This window comes from Rhinolophus sinicus, linkage group LG12 (genome assembly GCF_036562045.2).
Source record: "Rhinolophus sinicus isolate RSC01 linkage group LG12, ASM3656204v1, whole genome shotgun sequence".
NCBI lineage: Eukaryota > Metazoa > Chordata > Mammalia > Chiroptera > Rhinolophidae > Rhinolophus > Rhinolophus sinicus.
In genome coordinates this window covers 14,371,141-14,388,140 of record NC_133761.1, presented here as the reverse complement: position 1 = coordinate 14,388,140, position 17,000 = coordinate 14,371,141, and the positions used below count along the sequence as shown (strand labels likewise).

Here is a 17,000-nt window from a genome sequence, read left to right as displayed (position 1 = left end):
TGGAACACTTTAAATAAATGCATTAGAATATAAATTCTGTCCTTTAGAATTTATTAATCAGCATGTGTCTTATATTTTAATGTAATAATTTTAGATGCTTGTCATAATACCCTAGATAATTTTCTGTGGCAAAGTGGGCAGTTTCTTTCCTAATGCCATAGGAGGAAAAATGTGATAGTGAATTTATTCTTGGTACTCTACTGTCTACTTGCCTTTCTGTGTGCCATTTCTAAGTCTTCTGAATTCAAGCCTCTGATACTTCATTCTGTCTATTACTGTGTAAAGACCATTGATGCATAATTCTTCCATTCCCAGCTAACCTGTTCTGAGCTTCAGGAATATAATCCAGTCCATTAGAATAGTGCCTCCCAATTCAGGCAGAGAAGGAGGGCGGGCACCTATTAGAATAACCGGGAGAGCTGAACCTAATTGCAGTGACCTTCTTCCCGAGATTTTTATATGCCCCTGGCAGGTCTGGATATGGAAGGGGCTGAGCATGACCATTTCCCGTAAGCTCACCATATGATTGATTTTAACGTACCTACTGATTGAAAACCTATCCCAGAAGAACTTAAGTCAGCAGTTAGCCTCTAAAACGCTCCAATATTTAAATGGTTGCTGACTCTTAAAGTAGGTGTCAAGATGACTACATTCCCAGTTAAAGAAAGATCTGGGTCCTTCATATGTTATAGTAGGAATTAAATATCTCTTTTGTTACCAAAGATTCAAGTTGACTTAATCATTCCCCTGTAAAAAAGAATGGAACTAAATGTATAATCATTAGTTTATTACACTAAGGAAAAAAAATCCTTCCAGAATAATGCTGCTTTTTGAATTTCCACCTCAAATGATTTTCCATTCTTGATTTATCCATTTCTCAGAATACTTTTATGAAATAAGTAGCATCATAACTTTGGAAACTTGGGTTACAGAAAATGTAGGTGATAAAATCCACAGGCCTACCCCTGCTTCATTTTCTAAGGTCTGATACAACTTACTTTTTATCCCATGTCAGATTCAGTTGTACTGAAGGAAGTCACATTTCTTTGTTTAGACACTTTCTGAAACTTTTTCTCTTTCACTAAATAAACTTTAAATACAAATAAAACAATTTTGTTGCAGGGAAAAAACTTTTGTTCTGACACCAGAACTTAGTCCTCGGAAACTTCGGGTTTTACCATTTGAAAAAGCTTCAGTATGTCATTATCATGGAATTGAGTAAGTTTTTGATTTACACTTTACTCTTCTGCGTGTTACTGATGTAGCTTATCGTCTGTGAGTGTGAAGAGTGACTAATAAAATGGTATAAATCGAGATATAGAGCCAAAGAGAAAGTACCGTGTTTCCCTGAAAATAAGACCTAGCTGGATAATCAGCTCTAATGTGTTTTTTGGAGCAAAGATTAATATGAGACCCAGTCTTATTTTACTATAAGACTGGGTCTTATATAACAATAATAATAATAATATAATATAATATAATATAATATAATATAATATATAATAAGACTGGGTCTTATATTAATTTTAGCTCCAAAAGATGCATTAAAGCTGATGGTCCAGCTAGGTCTTTTTTTTCAGGGAAACACGCTATATCAAAAAACAAAGCAGTACGTACACAAATAATTTGTCTTCTATTTAAAAAAAAAAAGTGATTGGATAATAATTCAGTTTAATCGCATTCAAACATCCTATTATTACTCACTAGATATTTTAATCAAAATTATTTTGGTCCCTACGTTATAAATGTATTTATAGTACTGGTCATATTAATATTCCCTGTTCACTAATTACATTTAGTTGCTCAGAAACTATTAGATAGAATATTTTCCCATTTGTAGCATGTTAATTATGTGTGCATTTTGATAGAATTTGTACTGACCAGTTTGAATAAAATGTCAAAGGATTCTCTTGCTTAAAGATATTAGCAGTTTCTGAGAGCTCGTTCATATCTACCGTTTTCACAAGGACAGGAAATGGAATGGTGGTGATGATATATTTTATGATGAATTTTCAAGAACTGAGTAATTCATTTTGTAAGATGTTTCACATTCTTAAAGCAAAATATTTTATATTGATTTTCTATCAATGAAAATAGAAAATAACTTGATTTTACCTTAATCTTTAAGAAGCAACTTTAAGTTTATTGGGGAAAAACTGAAACATACTTTTCGATTGGCTTTTGTGAACTTATTCTTTGTTTCATACAAGCTTTAAAAATACTTCACTGACAGTCATTCACTCGGGGGCTAAAGATACAAAAGACTGTAAGATGACTATTGCTGCCATTAATTAGCACATACTCTATTAGGGGAGAAAGAAAGAAAAACATACATGATTTCAGTAGAGTATAAATGGTGTTAGAAGACAGTTATATAATTGCCCAGTGGATGGAGCAAATTAGCGTCAGGAAATATTTGAGAGAATTTGAGAGGATGTCTGAACGATGTTTGAAAGAAGGAATGGTAGTTTACCTGGCAGAAAGGGACTATCTGGGAGAGGAGAGAGGTACAGAGGTATAGATTCTAGGAAGAAGAAATAGCATTTTTTTTTTTTTTTTGATTTATTGGGGTGACAATTGTTAGTAAAATTACATAGATTTCAGGGGTACAATTCTGTATTACATCATCTATAAACCCCATTGTGTGTTCACCACCCAGAGTCAGTTCTCCTTCCATCACCATATATTTGATCCCCTTTACCCTCATCTCTCACCCCCCACCCCCCGTACCTTCTAGTAACCACTAAACTATTGTCTGTGTCTATGAGTTTCTGTTTCTCATTTGTTTGTCTTATTCTTTTGTTGTTTTTGGTTTATATACCACATATCAGTGAAATCACATGGTTCTCTGCTTTTTCTGTCTGACTTAAGGAAATAGCATTTTTGTTTTTTCATAAGAATAATAAGTATTTTGTGTTATAATGAGACCAAATTATGTAGTCGTGAAGACCATAGTTGACCTGGCAGGGAGATTGATCTTTACAGTAAAAACCCTTTATTTTTAAAGCATGAAATTATATGCTTGGGTTTGTTTCATTGAAAGAAATCTCATTGTCCTTTGATAAATTGAAATATTTCAAGCAAGAGATGTTGAAAGGCTAGAATACTCTCAAGATAGTGAAAATAGGAAGGAAAATACAAATAGGAGCTATGGAAAGAACTTGGGAAGCCAATTAGATGTTGGGGATGAGGATGGAAATAAGAATTTCTTCAGTGCTTTTAGCTTAGGCATGTTACCGTGTTTCCCCGAAAATAAGACCTAGCTAGACCATCAGCTCTAATGTGTCTTTTGAAGCAAAAATTAATATAAGATCCAGTATTATATTGTACCATATCATATCATATCATATATCATATATTATATAAGACCCGGTCTTATATTACAGTAAAATAAGACCAGGTCTTACATTAATTTTTGCTCCAAAAGACGCATTAGAACTGATTATCCAGCTAGGTCTTATTTTCGGGGAAACACAGTAGGTGGCTTGTAGTGCAATTTTAAAAAATACGGAAGGTCACCACCCAACAAGTCATTCTAGGACTTTTTTAGATTCCTTGCTATATTTAAATAGTGTTTATTTCATTTAAGGAATATTGATGTAAAGTTTGACACTAGGGACAAACTCCTCAGTGACTTTATTTTCAAGCATCAAAATTAAACATCCATTCAAGTCACTTGCAAGAAAAGATACCTGCTGTTGCCAGTTTTCTTTTTAAAACCATTGTTTTGTTAGTTTTAGCCAATGAATTAAAATAAGGAAAAGTAAAGAGTTTAAAGGAGTTATATGTATTAATAAGGAAACCAACAGAAGTAGAGACCTGAAAGACTATTAGAAGTAGTGGGAGAATTTGTAAAATGGCCAATGATAAGATACACATAAAAAGCACAGTTTTTCTCTAACCAGCCATTTCCAATTTTAAACACAATGAAACAGAACCCATTCAAAATAGCAAGTAAAACCATATATATCAGAAGTAATCTTAGCAAGAAATGTAGAATAGAAAAATTTGCAAATGTTTATAACAACTGATTGATTAATTTAGCCTAATGAAAAAATTAGTGATATACACTGAATTATTATGCAAGGGTATTTGTTCTCAGTGTTATTTAAAATAAGAAACATTAAAAATAATGTCTAAATTTAAGGGCTTGGTTAAATAATTATAGTACATCCTAAAATAAAATTCTGTGCCCCGACTAAAATGGTTAACATTGAGAAGACTGATAAATTATAGGCAAGTATATGGAATAATCAGAACTCTCATATGTTGTCGGTGGGAATATAAAATGATATGTCTACTTCAGAAAAGGGTCTGGCAGGTTCTTATAACACTAAACATACTCAGACCCTATCTCTCAGCAATTCCATTACTAGGTATTTGCCTAAGAGAAATGAAATCATAACTTCACAAGAAGACTTGTCCAAGATTATACAGAGCAATTGTATTCATAATAGTCCCATTGGGAAATAGCCTAGGTGTACAATAGGAGAGGAAATAAATAACTGGTATATGTATACAAAGCAATACTACTCAGCATAACAAGCAACATTAAACTAAGACATTAAATGTCTGTCTGAGTGTGGAATTTGAGGACTTTAAAATGAGCAATGGGAACTACAACATCCATTAATGCGTCATTTCTGAAAGAAGTACCACATGAAATGGTACTTCTAAGTGGTTCACGTAAGAATTTTAAATTGTTTTGTTAACAACAGGCATCACCCCTGAATCATAAAAAGATAAGAAATGCCATTTGTTCAAGCTTTTCATTTCCGATATTTGAGGAAAGAATTCCTTCTTTGAGAGGATTATGCTTTTCTCTTTAACATCAAAATGTTAGATATGTTTCCCAAATAAATTTAAATTTAGGTAAACCTTTTATTTAAACTATTCACATTTTTAGCTACATACCCATTTGTACAATGATTACAGATTTAACTTTTTGTTTGCTCTAAATTTACCCTAGTCAAATTTAAGTAGGCGCTTCTTTTTTCAAGTATATAATATTTTGCTTAATAGGATATATTTTTGTTTTCTCCCTTCTTTGTTATTTTATTAAAGACCTAGAAATTAAGTATTACAGAACAGTTTATAATAAAAACCAGCAATTCCTTTATTACTCCTTACCTCCAGTTCCAGTTTTCAGAAACAAGTGTTGCATTTGTTTGATTTTAGTTTCTCTGGTGGTTGCCACTCTTATTCTAAAGGATCCCCTTCCATTAATATTTTTAATATTCCCATATAAAATATTATTGACTCCCTACTATGAAAGACAAGGATTTGGTTTCCTTTCTCAATTTGAGTTTTCTGCTGTTTATTTTTATGTTTTTAAGTAATATATCTAAACGTCTATTTCATATTTCGTCAGCTATAAAGCAGCATTTCTCCCATTTTGTTTGATAAGAATTTTAGGGCCTCCTAATCTGTTAGTGGAACCTAATAAGCATTGAAGATGCTTTGTGTATAACTTGAGTCTGAAAGTTAAAACAGTAACTAGTGCTTATATTACTGTGATCAACAATAATGATCAACTCTACTGAGAAAATGTACTAACGAGTATTAACATTTTATTTTCTTGGCTGCATGGTCAGCATATCAACCCCATGAAACACGTGCTTTTCTCCTCTTCAGCCCTACAGACTCACTGAAGCACTGATTTGAATGGAATAAGCTATAATAATTCCATTTTAACTGATGACTGAAGTATCCATCACATAACCATGTTTTTGACTGTTTTTCCCCAAATGCTGTAGTTTAGTCTTGACTATTCTGAGTCTTATCTCCCTATTTTTTTCTTCTGTTGTTTTTAGTTTACTATCGATAAATTTTAATGGTACATAGAAATGTAAATGATCATTCTTCATGATCATTTATCAAAGTATTAAATTAAGAGTTATTTGAGCATCATTTCCTGATTGGTCTAAATCGACGCAGAGGTTTATTTATTTATACAGGTATAATGTTATGAAATTCTGATTCATTATAAAAGAATAGTTTTCTTCTCGTCTATTGCCTACCTCCATAAAGAAATAAATCTAGCTGTGACTGAGTTTTCTTTATAAATTTATGCTAGTTAAGCTTGGGGCATTGAGCTTGAACTAATGAATTTGCAATAAGTGAGCAAAGTGAATCCAGAAACGTGCGTTGTTTTCAAGATTTGTGTGCATTGCATGGAGTGGGGTGTCTATTTATGTTAAACATAGATTGTGGAGTAGAAACAAAATTCAAGTGAAATTTTAAAGTAAATAGGAAACCACAAGGAAAGTTCTCTCTTCCTGTGTTTGCTGTAAGCCTTTGGAATCCTTGGGCTCTTCTTCTACTATGACGTAAGGAATATTTGGGAAAAATATATGAACTGCTCAACTGCAAATCAATGTTTCTTAAGGCAAAGTGAAGCATATCCACTGATGGCCTATTGGTTTTTTTCACTTATCTATTCTATCCTTGGGTATAAGATACCATTGATTGTAAGATGCACTGCTTTCTTTAACAACAAATTAAACTCTGCTGACAAACTGTGACAATCAGTTGTTCACATCAGCCTCTTGTTGCTTTGAATTTTCTTTCGTCTGTCCCAGGCGTTTTAACAGTTTCTCGTGCATTCATTGGCATTGTTTGGTGTGGGGTAGGCAGTATCGTGTCTGTTTTGTATTTACACGACAAAAACAGCTTAATTTTATAGGTATTTTCCTTCCTTGGGATGCATACAGCATTTAGTTATTGTTTTGCAAGAAAATATGAAACTGTAGTCATTCATCCAGCAATCCATATTTACTTCACTAATATCAAATATACACTCTGCTGCTCTGTTTCTGTTCCTTTATTACTTACTCAGTAACTTGTTTCAATGACAAATCATAGTATAATCTTTTTGAAGACATTTTAAATGGCAATTAAAGTCAACATGCACAGTGCCCAAAAGTGAGTTGAAGGGATATTATGGACAGATACGATCAAGAGATGTTAAAACTGAAAGAAAAATTCTGTGTCTTAGTATCAAAATCTTAGAGTAAGAAAAAGTACTCATTTAGAGTCAAGATTGTCATCTTTTCTCTCAAAAATTCCCCAGAGGCTACTCAAGTATTACATTACACTTTTTTTTTTTTTGCGTTATTGCAATGTGTATACATTTTACATTATTGCAGATGTGTATACATTGCTTCTTGCCTAGAACCTTTCTTAACATCCATGGTGCTTAATTTTACCCTAGATCCAATCAGAGGTCCATTACAGAAGTAGGACTCATCAGTAATCCTTAGGATTGCTGCTGATTTTTCATGAAATGTTTTATTAAACAACAAACTAGAAAGAATACTAGAGAATTGAGAAACCTAGGTTCTAGTCAGTGCTCTGCCACCAGTTAACATTCTGACTTAGGCAATAGTTTTCTCCACTGTTAGACTATTGGGTTAGATTAGAGATTTTTCAGTCCTAGCTACACTTTAGATTCACCTAGACAGCTTTTAAAAGAATATCCAAGACTGGGTCTCACCCCAGACCTATTAAATCAGAAACTCTGGGCATGTACACCAGGTGCCAATATTTCTTAAAAGTTCTTCAGATGATTCTAATGTTCAGCTATGGACTGACCTCTGAGTAAGATAATCCTTGCACTTTACCTAAGAATAGTATACTGAAATACATTGGTTCAAATCAGGCTCTGAAGCCATCAACCTGGGGTTAAATCCTGGCTATACTATGTATTTTATCAGCATACTATAGGATATGCTGTGGTATAAAATAAACCTAGTGATGATGATGATGATGATAAAATAATAATAACAATAACAATAATAATTATTATTATAACAACAACAATGACAGAAGCAGTGTACGTTTATTGACCACTTTGCTTGCGTGCTCCAGGCACGGATTCTAAGTGCTAACTTGTACCCATTCAAAGAATGTTCACAATAGCTCTTTGAGATCCCTGCTATAAATCTCGTTCTGCTGACAAGGCAACAGAAGCAGAGACAAAGTTAAGTAATTTGGCCAAGTTCACACAGCTAGTCAGTGGTGGAGCCAGATTTAAATCCAGGGAGTCTGTCTCCCTGGTCTGTACGCTTAGAAACCAAATAGGAAAGTATCGCAGGGAGAGAGAGAGAGACAGGAAGTCCTTAAAACCTCCATCAGGCAATCAATCAGATGTTTGGGTAGCGATACACTGCTTGGGAGTTGAACAAAAGGCTTATGGACACAAAATGTGATTTTAGGGAGCATCTTAGAATTTTACAAGTGAAGAGGACAGATCACAGAGAAAGGTTTTAATTTTTCTAGTCCTGCCGTCGCATATATGAAACCATTTGTGCTTCCTTGCTGCAGCTGTAGCAGGGGAGACAGTGCAGAGCTTTCCAAAGTCACACACCTCACAGGCGATCTTCCCGATATGCTTCACTGTTGTACTTAACAACGTAGCATTTCTCTGAGCTAACATCTCACTGATGCCTTCAGTCAGATTTAGCCAGAAACTAGATGCACAGAGACAGCCAAAGTGCTTCAAGGACAATCTGGCAATCAGTCAATAAGGTGGACAGAGAGTTTCGATGAAAAAAATACGGACTGTTCTGAGCTGTGTTTGGTGAGCCAGTTTAGATGCCTTCATACCCTTTTAATCTTTGTGTTGAAAATAAATGTGCCCTTGCTGACAGAAGTTGCTACATATCAGCCATGCTGAGAAATCAGGTTGGTAGAGATTTTAAAAGTATTAAAACAGGAACTGTATTATTTTGAAAGTAAGCCAGAGGATTAACTTAATCTGTTGCCCAGAAAGAGTCAAAGAGGAGGCATACGTCAAATGTGTCATCTAGCAGCCTAGAAAAAACTGAGCTTGTGAGAAAAGTCGGCCATTCACTCAACCTTCTACCAATAATTAGGAAGTCAAATAAGAACTCTTTAAGTAAATGTTTTGCTATTTGCTAATTGGCAGGGGAAAGCCCATTGCTGTCATAAGGGCTTTGATTTTAATGATCTTTCTCTCCCTTAGATACTGCTTGGATGACCGGAAATCTTTAGAAAGAGATGGGGGATTTTCTGAACTTCAGTCTCGTCTTATTCGTTATGAAACTCAAACTACCTGCACCCGGGAAAGTCTTCCAGTAGCTACTGTGTTGAGCCCTCTTCCATCTCCTGCAGCTTTGTCAGAGCCTGGAAGTGTTCCTGACGGAGAAGCTTTACAGAGTGAACTCCGGACCGAAGTATCCCGATTGAAAAGGAGATCAAAAGATCTGAATTGCCTTTATCCCAATAAAAGGTGATATACTAAGTACATAAAAATAGTATCTTCACAGAAAGTACTTTAGTCCTTTGGGTGTTTTTTTTTTTTTTTCCTGGTAGCCGTTCATATTTTTAAGCTGCTTTCTGCATAGATTTTAGATTAATTCCTCCATACCAGGAATTTTGTTTTTATTGTGAGCTGTTGGTGATTTGCTTATAAGTTATAAAAAGAAATGACTTGGAAGAAACACACTGTTGCTTGCTTTCTATGCTAATATACAGTCCATTAGCATTGTAAAGCATTTACGGATTGTAAAGATTTTAAGCCACGGGACACTAGAGATCTTATCCAATAGATTAAGCAGCTGAGTTTCTCTAAGAGGGTGTCTGGGGATGGCAGTTCTCTGGCAGCTTGTCCTTTTCTTTCCTCTCACTGCTTCCTCCCCACATTGGCCCCTCAAATAAGGGGTTCCATGAGGCACCATTTTAAAAGCACTTGTTTCACATAAAATATAGCTTTAAAGCCTCCATAATAATACATTATGTGAAATTTCCTAGATACTTTTTTTACTGGCTAAGTAAAATGTCCAAATACTTGAACAAAAATTAGAAGTTTGTGTAAGGAACACTAATGTCTATTGAATTTATATATATTTAGAATCTTTGTCAAATTTAGATCTTTGGCATCTAAAGCAAGCCTTAAACTATTATTGTGTTTAACCTTTCCAAAAAGTGTGAAATATGTTAAAGAGAAACTTTCAAATCTTTTTTTGAATAGTTAAAAATATCATGCTTCCCCAAAAATAAGACCGGGTCTTAAATATTCATTTTTGCTCCAAAAGATGCATTAGGGCTTATGTTCGGGGATGTCATCCTGAAAAATCATGCTAGGGCTTATTTTCTGGTTAGGTCTTATTTTCGGGGAAACATGGTATAAGAATACTATTTTCCTGATACGGAATAACTTATTTTCATGAGGACTTTACAAATTCATGGTACTTTTTACACCTGATCCAGCTAAGCTAAAAAGCAAATCCATTAACATTTAGGATACTGTATTTTGTAATAATAGTTCTTTCTTCTGACTTGAGACTAATAAAGAGATACATGTTCAAGAAAAGAAAGTATGTTGTGGCCCTTTGGTTAGCAAAATTAAAGGATATGAGACCCTGTCTTGTAAAAGGAAATTTAAACATTTTAGAAAGATTGAAACAAGAGTCAGTTTTATAGCTTTATTTGAATTTGTGTTAACATTGTTATTTATTTTGCACAGGTAGTTGCATAGGTACAAGTATAGGCTGTGGTTTCTTTGTCAAAATTACCTTAATAGAAAAGTGGAAGTACTCAACAGGTGCGTGCTGAGTCTATAAATAGCACCACCTGGCATGCCATAGCTGATTTATGTTAGAAATTGTAAATGATGGGGAGGGTGACAGTAATATTACTTGTTGCTTTTCCTATTAGCTGGAATTCTGTTAGGTTGGTGAAAAAGTAATTGCGGTTTAAAAGGTTAAAAATAATTGCAAAAACCGCAATTACTTTTGCACCAACCTAATAGTTTGTTATCAGTTGTCTTCTGTGTTTTAGTCACTCAGTGGAAGAACTAAGGGAGCAACTGTATCATGTGATGTCGATTGGTTATTTCAGGCAGTAGCAGCAAGAAATTTTGCTTTTCTTGGGCTTATGTTTCAATGGGTATAGTTGTAACGTTTAGGACAGAAACTGGACCTCCTGTTGAGTCACTTAATCTCTGTTTTTAATATTTTCCCCCACCATAGGCTTGTGAAATCGGAAAGTTCAGATTCTCTTCTTTCTCAGACAAGCAGCAGTTCTAGTCACCACCACCATGCGGTGCCATCCAGAAAGCAGTGGGCACAGAGATCATTATCTGGGACTTGTCCACCTGTTCCAGTTTCGAGCTGTGAAGCTCCAAACGTCACTGCAATGGCCAGTTCAGGTTTGAAAAGGGTGCACAAATCAAAAACACTGAGGCAAAGAAAGGAATCAAGATCACAGAAACATACACGGGTAAAGGTTCATTTCCTGTCTCTCTGGCTTCTCTGTGGGAAAAAATTCCTTTATTTGATTCATTTAAAGTATATGTCTAAAAATTTTATGAATGAAATGAATGGTATCTACAACTTACTTTAAAATAATCTGGTCCAAGGAGGATAATGGGAAAGTGGGTGGCGAGAGTCTAAATGAAACAAAATTAGCCACAAATGGCTCCTCTTGATGCTGATTTATAGATATATTGAGATAGGGATTTGTTACAAAATGTTCTCTCTACTTTTCAGTGTTTGAAATGTTCCATAATAAGAAATAAATACACTTGTATGTGTAGATATGCCAGCTGTGTATAACTTTTACATTCAGATTTCAACTCAGAACTTATGATTTAAATTTCTCTGTTAAGATACCCGAGTCATCTCTTGCTAACAGATATCATCCTGTGACCTGTGTGATCATGTGTATATATTTCAGGTCTCTGTTCTTCTCAATTGGTTTGTCTTAATGAGCTTATATCTATCTTTTATCTATCTTTAGTATAGCTATTAATACATGGCTATGTCGTTCACAGAATTGAACTCTAAAGCAGAAATAATATGTTTGTATCTTTTCTAAGAAATATTAGCCATATGTTATGTTCTATTCAAGATATTGAAAGAAGTGGTTGCTGAAACCCTGAGGAAGCGTGGTATTGCGGAGGCACACGAGTGTTTCACGGCCTGCAGCCAGCGTCTGTTTGAGATCTCCAAGTTCTACCTAAAGGTACCTGTCTTCTCGACTAACGGCAAAACTCAGGTCATGTTCTCACGTTCCTATTTGACATGAAGTAATCTTTAGTGAGTATTTTTCACACTCATTAATTATAACATTTCCAGATTTTTTTTAATGGAGACGAAAAAGTGGAGCCAAAATATTTTAAATTTATTTGATTTTAGTCCCCACACACAGAAGACTACATTTTAATTGGTATCCTCAGTATTTTCCTAACAAGTCTTTGACTTCAGTTGATGATAAGTTTCAAGAAATGCTTAATTAGTAATTTTCGTATATAGTGAAATGGCCACTGGACTGAGTATCAAAACACCCAGTTTCTAATTTTGGATCCATTGTCAGCTAGTTGTAGGACATCGGACAAATAAGTGACTCAGATAGCAGTTTTCTAAAATGTACATGTAGATGTGGTTAGATTATCTCCAGTTTTAAGAGGTTCTGACTTGAATCACAGTTTTATGTGGGTCTCTGATTAAAATTGCAAATTGACCACATATATTCAGTTCCCCTTCTTTCTGAAATCTCTCAAGAAAGACAGTATTAAAGTACAAAAACCAAGAATAGAGGAAAGAAAACAATGTGGAGTTGTTTTTATGGCATTGTTGACGAGAGGAATTACTCGGAAGTGTGGCAGAGCAGAGTAAAAGAAGTGACGACCTTAATGCCCGCCTGGGAGAATACCAGTGGGAACCAAACCAATTCATCTGACACAGCCTCTGAGACACTCAGGAATTGATGACACCAATATCATGGAAAGTCAGGGGCAAGGGCCGGGTCGGAAACGGGAATTAAATAAGGATCCACAGAGTCAGCCCGGGAACTTTCAACTTGCTCCGCCCATTCTTCTCCCACATGTTATCTACAAGGCCCATCACACATAGTTCTCTCCACCACCTCTCTGGGAAATAGTCTCTGGAGGAGAGAAGAATTGGGGGCCACAGTGGCCCCTTTATGACCTTCCTTCATGAAGCCACCAGTATACAAGCTCTGCACAAGACAGAGCTTCCAGTAAGTTTGTCAGTATCTAATTTTTATTTTTTAATAATATATTTTATTTAATATAAAATATCTAAAATATTTCAACATGTAATCAATATGAAAATATTTTTTGATATGGATTTTTATCTCATGCAATTTCCTTTTTTTTTTTCAGGATTTTTCTTTTTTTTATTTGTTTCAAGTATACAAACAACCTGTTGATTAGACATTTATCTACGTCACGAAGTGCTCATCCCGATAAGTCCAGTACCCACCTGACACTAGTTGTTACATTATTGACTATATTCCCTATGCTGTACTTTACATCCCCATGACTATTTATTTTTCAATTAGAGTTGACATTCAGTATTATTTTATATTAGTTTCACATGTACAACATAGACATTTATATAGACATTTATATAATTTAGGAAGTGATGCCCCCCGCCCCGGTTAGTCCTGTACCCACCTGACTCAGTACTTCATTTTTAGATACAACTGGACAGCCAAGGTTTAGCTGACTTTTGAGGAAAGCTTCTAACACAAGAGATGCTAAAACATAAAGGAAAATCTCAAGTTTATTTAGTAATCTGTTCTCTGTAACTTAATGTACAAGTGGTAAAATGCTGTATTTTGTTATGTTTAGGATCTTAAAACTTCAAGGGGTCTATTTGAAGAAATGAAGAAAGCAGCAAACAACAATGCTGTACAGGTAAATAAATTATTCCCATAAAACTACGTTCAGTTAAATTGCTGTTTGATTTCAGGGTAGCTATGATGCTGTTGTCTATGCAGTAAGAACACTCTTTAAAATACTTAGTAATAGACGTATGCAAGCAGAGTATTTAGTAGTATTTACTAGGTTGCTCTGTGAACAAGAGTTTCTAAAATGATGCTAAGAAACAAAAATTACAAAGTAAATCCCAAGAGCTAGAAAAATTAACCCATTTGATTAGTTGTTTTCAGTTTGGTTTTTTTCTAGTGACACTTAGAAAACATTTTCAGATAAAAGTGAGAAAATAAACCAGAATCTTCATTTTGTCTAATGAGAACAATTATTATAGTCTGTAGTGGAAGTCTAGCAGAAAGTACTCTCAGAAAATAAAAAGCGTTTTTAAGATAAAATGTTTTAAGATTTTTGAGTTGTCACTTTTTATTTTAAAATTTCTACCATTTTCTTTTGAAGTTTTAACAGTATCCTTTTCTATCACTTACATTTTTAATAGAAATGAACCATAACCCTATTTTTTTCTCCCCTCCCCCAGGTAATTGAATGGGTATTAGAAAAGACAAGCAAGAAATAACACAAGATCATTTTTATTGGACAATTATAAGAGCTATTACTTACTGCTTTCTTCCCTTAGTTTGAACATTGTAAACAAATTTCAAAGTTTATTCAAGAATAGATGTTACATCTCTAAAGAATTTCATAAATATCTCATATTTATATAGTTTTGAGGATGCTCAGTTAATGTATTTTAATTGTATACCTATTTCATAGTTTCACTATATTTTAATTTTTAAAGTTAATATTTGTATATATGTTTTAAAAGTTTTACTCTTGGTTATTTAATTATTCCAATAAATAGAAAAATATACTTCTTTATTTCTTGGTGAATGTGTCTGTTAGGGCTATTTAAATTACTGAGGTTCAAGTGAGAGTGCAAATGGTTTTTCTCATGTGTTCCAAGGGCATAATTTATTGGATGCCTCCTGATTTAGAAAATATGGGCAAAAAAAAAAATTCACACAGAAAGCAATCTTCCCTTACCACTACCGTAGAAGCATCCCTGTTGGAGCTACTAGTGTTTATCTGGAATCAAAAACGAAGAGGGGGCAGAAATTGTGAAAATAAGTCATAGTGAAAATGACTAAGTACAGACTTCCAGAAAAAAATATCTTTTCCCCATTGTAGAAATTCTGGAAAATGCAAGCACTACAAAGATGAATGAAAAAATTCCAACATTCCCCCCCTATTACCTGTAGGTAACCACTGTCAATATATGTATTTTAAATATATGTAATTATTTAAAAATATTTTCAAAATTTGGGTTGTGTGTGTGCATATGTATTTATGTGTGTGTACTAATTTACAGCCTGCTTTTCACTTAATGTGTCATAAATTTTATATCCTATATTATTATTTTAATAACTGCATAATGCAAATGAACCAAAATGTTTATTTAATCCCCTATTGTTGGATTATATAGGTTCCATTTTTCCCTATTATAAATAAAACTTTAATGAATCTTCCTAATACAGTGTTATTTTCTTTTTAGAAGTGGAATTTGTGGGTTGTAAGATTTTTGGTAAATATCTCCAAATTGCCTTTCTGAGAGATCAGTTTACACACCCAATAGCAGAGTCCCCGTTTCTTGTTTTGATGACTGAAAATAGTGAGGGGCAACATTTTTTTTAAATATGTTGGCCACTCTTTAATTGGCTGTTTTTATTTTGAATACGTTGACTTTTTCTTGCTAGTTTGTAGGGGTTGTTACTTATTAAGTGGGTTAGACCTTTGTCATTGTGTTTATGGTGGTTTTTTTTTTTTTTACCCTGAGAGGACACTGAGCAAGACCATCTGGCAAACGCCACTTGGTATAAGCTAAAACTCATAGAAGAGGCAGGCAGGGCTAACGCACAGCTGCACCTGTGTTGGAGCTGTCCTCCAGGAGAGGAACCCAGCTGACCAGTGGCTCTCTGTTTATACCGGGTAAGCATGAGAGGGACCTTGAGAGGTATATGGGAGGGTATACAGGCTGAGCTTAGATGTCAGCCATTCTGGGGCGTTAGCTACTGCTGCTGGGAACCATGCTGAAAGCTCACACTCTTTAAAGTGAGAAGTTTAGAATGAGACCCTTTTTCTTGGGAAGGAGGGCATCACAGGGCCCACCTAGCTAGCTCAGCTGTGTTATGTAGTGGTGATACATGTGGCAAAACTGTTGCCTGTATAACCTCGAAAAGAGAAGTTGTACCTAATGAACTTAATGGATCTAGTTAGGGTGATCGCCAGGCAGAATGTTAAAGTATCAAGGCTGCATTTGTTTATTTATACAGGTGAATATGATAAGGTACAGGAAAAGATAGATGCGCTAAAGAAGGAACTATTCTGTTTTCTGGCAGCATTTACAAGAGATACCTAGGGCTTAGCCCATTCTGTATCGGCAACTAAAATGGCTTCCCACTTCCAGTATCTCCAATGGCAAAAGATTCCCAAAGTAAGACATACCTCAGGAGACAGATCACACCAAAGCTGTGGTTCTATATCCTTTGTTAAGACCTTAGAAATATTTAATGATTGAAGTGATGTGAACAATGATGAAGTGTGAAGTGGAATCTCAGTGTGGTGTTGATTTGCATTTCCCTAATAACAAATGATGTTGAGCATCTTTTCATCTGCTGATTGGCCATCTCTGGATGTTCTTTGCAGAAATGTCCACTCAAATCCTTTGACCATTTTTAATTACAATATGTGTCTTTTGATTGTTGAGTTGTATGAGTTCTTTATATGTTCTGAATTCTAGTCCCTTATCAGATACGTGACTTACAAATATTTTCTCCCATTCTGTGGGTTGTCTTTTCACTTTATAGTTTTCTCTCTTACATTTAGGTCTATGATCCATTTTGAGTTAATTTTTGAGGAAGGGATGCACCTTCATTCTTTTGCATATCATTATCCAGTTTGTCTCAGCACTATTTGCAGAAAAAACAAAACAAAACTGTACTTTCACCAATGAATTTTCTTGGCAACAGAAAGTTCATAAAGTTTTAAGGAATTTGTATCAAAATGAAAATAGGTCTCCTGGCCACCAAATTTCAATAGGCAGGAAGAAGGATGGGAAAAGTATTCAGTTGCAAACGGATTGTTTCTTGTGGACAAGAAAGACTTTTCAGAAACTCAGAGCCAGGAGCCCATAGGGCAGAGCTAAGAATAATGGAGTAGGGTACCACTCCCAGGTAGCAGAAATGAACCCCGTATCACATTCCTTGCCCCTGACAGAAGTGGTGACATGCCAGCTGGATTT

General features: G+C 34.7%; 1 protein-coding gene across 2 annotated transcripts in view; it reads left to right on the top strand.

Annotated features, from left to right (window-relative positions):
• Positions 1 to 14,719, top strand: part of MTBP (MDM2 binding protein) — a 67,194-nt gene extending 52,475 nt beyond the window's left edge. Inside the window, exons 17-22 of one of the 2 annotated variants that reach the window (XM_019716845.2) lie at positions 1,123 to 1,218; positions 8,987 to 9,253; positions 10,995 to 11,244; positions 11,875 to 11,988; positions 13,622 to 13,687; positions 14,241 to 14,719. In XM_019716845.2, the coding sequence (XP_019572404.2) occupies positions 1,123 to 1,218; positions 8,987 to 9,253; positions 10,995 to 11,244; positions 11,875 to 11,988; positions 13,622 to 13,687; positions 14,241 to 14,279 (832 nt within the window). In that variant the 3' untranslated portion in view covers positions 14,280 to 14,719. The remainder of the gene's footprint in view (positions 1 to 1,122; positions 1,219 to 8,986; positions 9,254 to 10,994; positions 11,245 to 11,874; positions 11,989 to 13,621; positions 13,688 to 14,240) is intronic. The other variant, XM_019716980.2, reaches the window with a different exon arrangement.
• The last annotated feature ends 2,281 nt before the right edge of the window (positions 14,720 to 17,000 follow it).